The sequence below is a fragment of the Antrostomus carolinensis genome, unplaced genomic scaffold, assembly GCF_000700745.2.
Source record: "Antrostomus carolinensis isolate BGI_N321 unplaced genomic scaffold, ASM70074v2 scaffold22006, whole genome shotgun sequence".
Classification (NCBI taxonomy): Eukaryota; Metazoa; Chordata; class Aves; order Caprimulgiformes; family Caprimulgidae; genus Antrostomus; species Antrostomus carolinensis.
In genome coordinates, this window is record NW_010322806.1 from 7,850 (window position 1) to 13,118 (window position 5,269).

Sequence of the window (5,269 nt, forward strand, 5' to 3'; positions counted from 1 at the left end):
TCCTGCTGATCCTATTTCGTGCTTACTTTGTCTTTCTGCTTTAAAGACTATGTAATACAGCATGCATAGTGGTGTTTTTTTCAAATTGGTAGTTGCCATTGGCTGTAGACTCCAAACACCGTGAAAGAGAACTGTCCTTTGCATTCATGTATCCTTTCCTTGTGCACTAAAGTTGCTCTTTCTGGCAAGGCTTGAGTCTGAACAATCAATGCTTTAACTTTTTGCTAATGATTCATCTACAATGGTGGGGGTAGAAACTAAATTTTAGTGACTCCATTATCACTACGAAGTCTTTTTGAACTCAGCTTTTCAAATATATTATCTCACTAGCTTGCCTGTTAGTCATCCAAAATTATTTCCAGCTTAAGTTAGCAACTTGGTATTTCAGTATGTACAATAAATGTTCTTGCTCCCATAGTGTTTTTGTGAAGCTACAGAAGCCAAATGCTGCCATTAGAGATTGTGACAGAGCCATCAAGATTAATCCTGACTCAGCACAGACCTACAAATGGAGGGGGAAAGCACATAGGTAATCATGTGCACTTGATACTACCTTTACTTACTTGGGGGGATCAATTTTGTTTATGCATTCTCTCCTTCTCTGTGTTTTTGAACTGTCTGTCTTGTACCTGAGAGCAGTAGCCATGAGCCAAGAAATGATTCTGCCAAGTGTATATCTTCTAATGGCTTACTGCTGTTCTGACTGGCATTTTCACATAATTTGCTAAAGGTGATGAGTTCTAGGACAGTGGGTTTTATTTGTTTGGAGGTCTCTTGTTTTCACTTAGTTGAGCTTTTATTTACTAACCTATAATTCTTAAACATGTATTTGCTGCCCTTATTCTGTAAAATCCTAGAGCTCTTTTACATAGTAAATTAAACTACCTAGTTGTTCAGAAAACCATTTGTTGCAATTGAAGAGTGATATTAAGCAAACAGAGTAATTATTTAAAATGGCATTAGGCCAGTGTGCATCCCTCCCAACTGTAGTTAAACTTTTTTTTTTTTTAATTACAATAGATCAGAAAAAAAAAGGGGGGGGACAACACTTCTTACGGTCTGTATAAAAGTGGAAGGAATAAATGCTACTAGAACTTACAGTTTTAAAAAAGGCATTTTAAACAGTGTCCAAGAGTTAATGTCTACATCTAATAAAAGGCATGGAACCTAAGAGTGAGAAGACTGGAGCATAGTTTGGATTGACATCTCTGTCTGTAAGCAGAAGTGCTTTTTGCATTTAGGAATGCCACCGTTTCCTTAAGTTTTTTTATTATCAAGAGTTTGTATAAATGAATAGTTAAGAAGTGCACACAGTAGCTTGTATGACCTCTTCAACGTGGTGCATCCAGTTAGCCAGGATGTTTGAGTGCTGAGTAAAGCTTAAAAGAGGGTCCACTCAAGCTTGAGTGGTATAGGCTTGTACAGAACACTGAACGTATAGTTTTTACACTGAACACGTGCCTAGTATATCTATTGGTGTGATTCATGTATTTAGGTAGGGTACCTTCTCCCTGTTAGACCCTTCCTGTTTATAGCAAACAATGACACTAGCTGATTGAGGGGTTTTTTCCTTGTTCCTTCAAACAAAAGTTACTGTAAGGGTATGAAGGAGGCATGTATCCTCTGATGGCATCCTAGTGTGCAGGTTACAGAAAACACCATGATTATTAAACTTCTTGACCTCATTAATGTTTATAAATATGTTAAGGGCAAACGTCAGGAGGATGGAGCCGGGCTCTTCTCAGTGATGCTCAATGGTAGGACAAGGGGCAGTGGGTGTAAGCTGAAACACAGGAGGTTCTGCTTAAACCTGAGAAGAAACTTCTTTACAGTGAGGGTGACAGAGCCCTGGGACAGGCTGCCCAGGGAGGTTGTGGAATCTTCTTCTCTGGAGACATTCAAAACCCACCTGGACGCCTTTCTATGTGATCTCATTTAGGGGGATTGGACTAGATGATCTTTCGAGGTCCCTTCCAATCCCTGACATCCTGTAATTCTCTAAGTCCATGTAGCTTCAGGTGAAAATACTGAAAGCTGTATGATTGTAGATATTTTTAAGAGCTGTAGGAGTTCAGTTTGCTTTTTCTTTCTGAATGTTGGTGTCTTCTGAATTCCAGACTTCTGGGTCACTGGGAGGAGGCTGCTCATGATCTTGCATTAGCTTGTAAACTGGATTATGATGAAGATGCTAGTGCCATGCTGAAGGAGGTGCAACCAAGAGTAAGTGGGGAGGCATAATGGAGGCCCTTCCTCTATTTGTTTGGATGCCTTCAAATTCTTCTCATATGCATTGTCTTATGGGAATGTGGAAGTGTCAGTGTGTCATCTTACACTGCAAACTGAGTTTATAAGTACTTCTGTATCTTCAATCACAGCTGTTAATGACTGTGTGTAGAGAAAGTGCGTCTCTGGGGCTGGGCATGTAACTAAACTATGAAATAGTATGTTCCTTTTTAAAATCTTAACAGAAGAATCTGAAGTAGTTGAAGTTCACCAGGCATTTTAGAATCTAGATTAAAAACACTCAGAAAAGCAGGAGAACACTACAATAATGGATTATTTTTTTCAAAATATTTCTGAATTGATCAAAGCTTCACCCTAACCATGTTTTACAAAGGAAACATTCTTTGCTGTGATTTGTATTTTCGTTAGTCTACCCCACGAGGGCAGCATAATCTCTGTAAGTCGGGTTTTCAGCTTTTCTTGAGTGATTGACCCCAGCATTCTTCTAAGGAAGAGCTTTTGTCTAAAAAATGTAAGACTGTTGATAGCAGGCTTTCTTTTTCATCTGTTTTGCATATTCCTTTAAAGTGATTGACAGACCACAGATTGCAGCTGTTGCATTGTATTTGGTTTATGTGGCAAGGCTGGGGAGAGGTGGAGACTGCAGGGCTGGCCTCTTGTAAGAAGAGATGGGGCTTCCCCTATGTCAGATGTAGCCAGTTCCAGCTGGCTCCAAAACAGACTTAACACTGGCCAAAGCTGAGCCAGTCAGCGACGCCGGTGGTGTTTCTATGATAACATATTTAAGAATGGGTTAAAGAACGTAGTGCGACAGCTGTGAGAAAGGGGAGTAAAGAAAAAAATGTGTGAAGCAGCCCTGCAGACACCAAGATCAGTGAAGAAGAAAGGGGAGGATGTGTGCCAGGCACAGGAGCAGAAATTCCTCTGCAGCCCGTGGAGAAGACCATGGTTAAGCAGGTTGCCCCCCTTGAGTCTATGGAGGTCCATGGTGGAGCAGATATCCATCCTGCAGCCTGTGGAGGACTGCGTGCCAGAGCATGTGGATATGTCCTGGAGGAAGCTGCTACCCATGGAGAGCCCACACTGGAGCAGCCTCCTGATGGAAACTGCGGCCTGTGGGGAGGAGCCCATGCAGAAACTGGTTTTCTGGCAGGAGCTGCAGCCCATGGGATACCCATACTGGAACAGTCTGCTGCTTAAGGACCCTACTCTGCGGGAGGACCCATGTTAGAACAGTTTGTGGAGGACTGTATCCTGTTTCTTTTTTTTTCCTCTTTCCCAGTCCTGTTGAGGAGAGGGAGTGAGAAGGTGACTTAGTGAGCATCTGGCAACCAGCCAAGGTTAGCTGACCACATGCATAAACATTCCTGTGTCTAGTAACTCAGCTTTCACTTTTCCTACCATGTCTTTGTAGAAGACACTGTCTCCAGCAAAACAACAATGGAAACCATCCTGCAACTTATTAGTCTTCTATGTTGGAGACTGCTGATCTCTGATAAATGTAATTAGGTCTTAGGTCTCAACCTTTTTTATAAGAGGTATACTTAATGCTTAGCTGAGGGGGAACTTTTTATTTCCCCGTTAATCTGCTCATGCACAGAAGCAGCAGAGTATGTTTGTGATACATTGAGGTGTTATTGCCAACCACGTGGGAATTTGTTTATGTAGCTCAAGGAAAAAATGTGTGGTCTTTTCATGGGTGGTATTTTATCTTTAATAAGTAAAGATTATGTGTTCACATAATTTATTCACTTACAGTCTGAATCAAATTCTAAAAATGCTTAGTTCATTTTGAGAAATAACTTAGAAATAATGAAAGTCAAAACTTCAGAAACTCTGTGTGCTTCATTAAAAAAAAACAACCAAACAAAAAAAACCCCACCACCCAAACCAAAACACTTACCTCTCTCTTAATGAACTGTTGAATGGCCCTAACATCAGGTTCTGATAACATGTACTGCATTCAGTATCAGTCAGTCCTGCTGCCTGCAGTGTCTTTTCTGTGGCAGATGCACTTCAGGAATTATGTGGTATGGAATTAATACCTTCTAGCTAAAATAAGTTGTATCAAAACTTTACTACTTATAATTTCTTCTTCTAAAGAGTATTCTGAAAGAAGAGTATCTGTTATATAGCAGTTAGCATCTCTGTTCTTGAACCTTGATTTTGCTATGTTTTTTAGTTACAGGGATGTTACAGGGTAAACATCATACACAATTTGTGAAATCTTGAACCATTTTTTGCAGTGCTATATAAGGATGCATTCTGGTTTCAGGAAAGCAGTGCTACAGTTAGTGTTCTGTTGTTATAATGATCCCTGAATGAGGAGCCTTGGAGAGTTCATTGCTAACTGCTCTCTTCTGCTGGGGCAGTAGATTTGATAGACTTGAGAAAAAGCTAATAATAGGAAGCAAACTCTCTCCCTACCAGCCCCTTCTTGGTTTGATTCAGGAGTTCTTTGGTCTGCTTATGTCTATCTGTATATGCTGCAAAGGCATCTGAAACAGCAATAGCACTGTCTTTAAAGCCTGTGTGTGCAGGGGGAATTATATTTCCTGTTGTTGTGCCAGTGAAAATTCCGTTTTCTGGGGCAGTTGCTGGTTTTAGCCCTGGAGAAATTAGTGTTTCAGCATAAAAGCCCAAGGGGACATGGAATGATAAGGTGTTTAAGTTCTAACTATGGAGCAAGTCTCAGACCTCTGTTACAAAAAAGTATACTAGAGTGCATGTTCTGATGAGTCCAGTTAGGGCCAGTAGGTGTGAATAACTGGTTGCCATAGAGAGGAAGTAGCAAATGGCTCCTAAAACAAAGGGGCTTTTAGAGTGTGGAGTCAAATCTTATTTTTAAGAACTGATAAAAGCAGATGGTTATGCTTACATGTATTTTGTATTGAAATACGTTGTGTGATATGCTAGAGATTTATATGAAATTGGTATTCTATTGTAACAGGCTCAGAAAATTGCAGAACATCGCCGGAAATATGAACGGAAGCGTGAAGAAAAGGAAATAAAGGAAAGAATGGAA

General features: G+C 40.4%; 1 protein-coding gene across 1 annotated transcript in view; it reads left to right on the forward strand.

Moving 5' to 3' along the window:
• ST13 (ST13 Hsp70 interacting protein) overlaps positions 1-5,269 on the forward strand; it is a 15,252-nt gene that overhangs the window by 3,408 nt on the left and 6,575 nt on the right. Inside the window, exons 6-8 of the mRNA XM_029085557.1 lie at positions 419-529; positions 2,118-2,220; positions 5,195-5,269. The exon at positions 5,195-5,269 is cut by the window's right edge and continues 40 nt beyond it. Of these exons, the coding sequence (XP_028941390.1) occupies positions 419-529; positions 2,118-2,220; positions 5,195-5,269 (289 nt within the window). The remainder of the gene's footprint in view (positions 1-418; positions 530-2,117; positions 2,221-5,194) is intronic.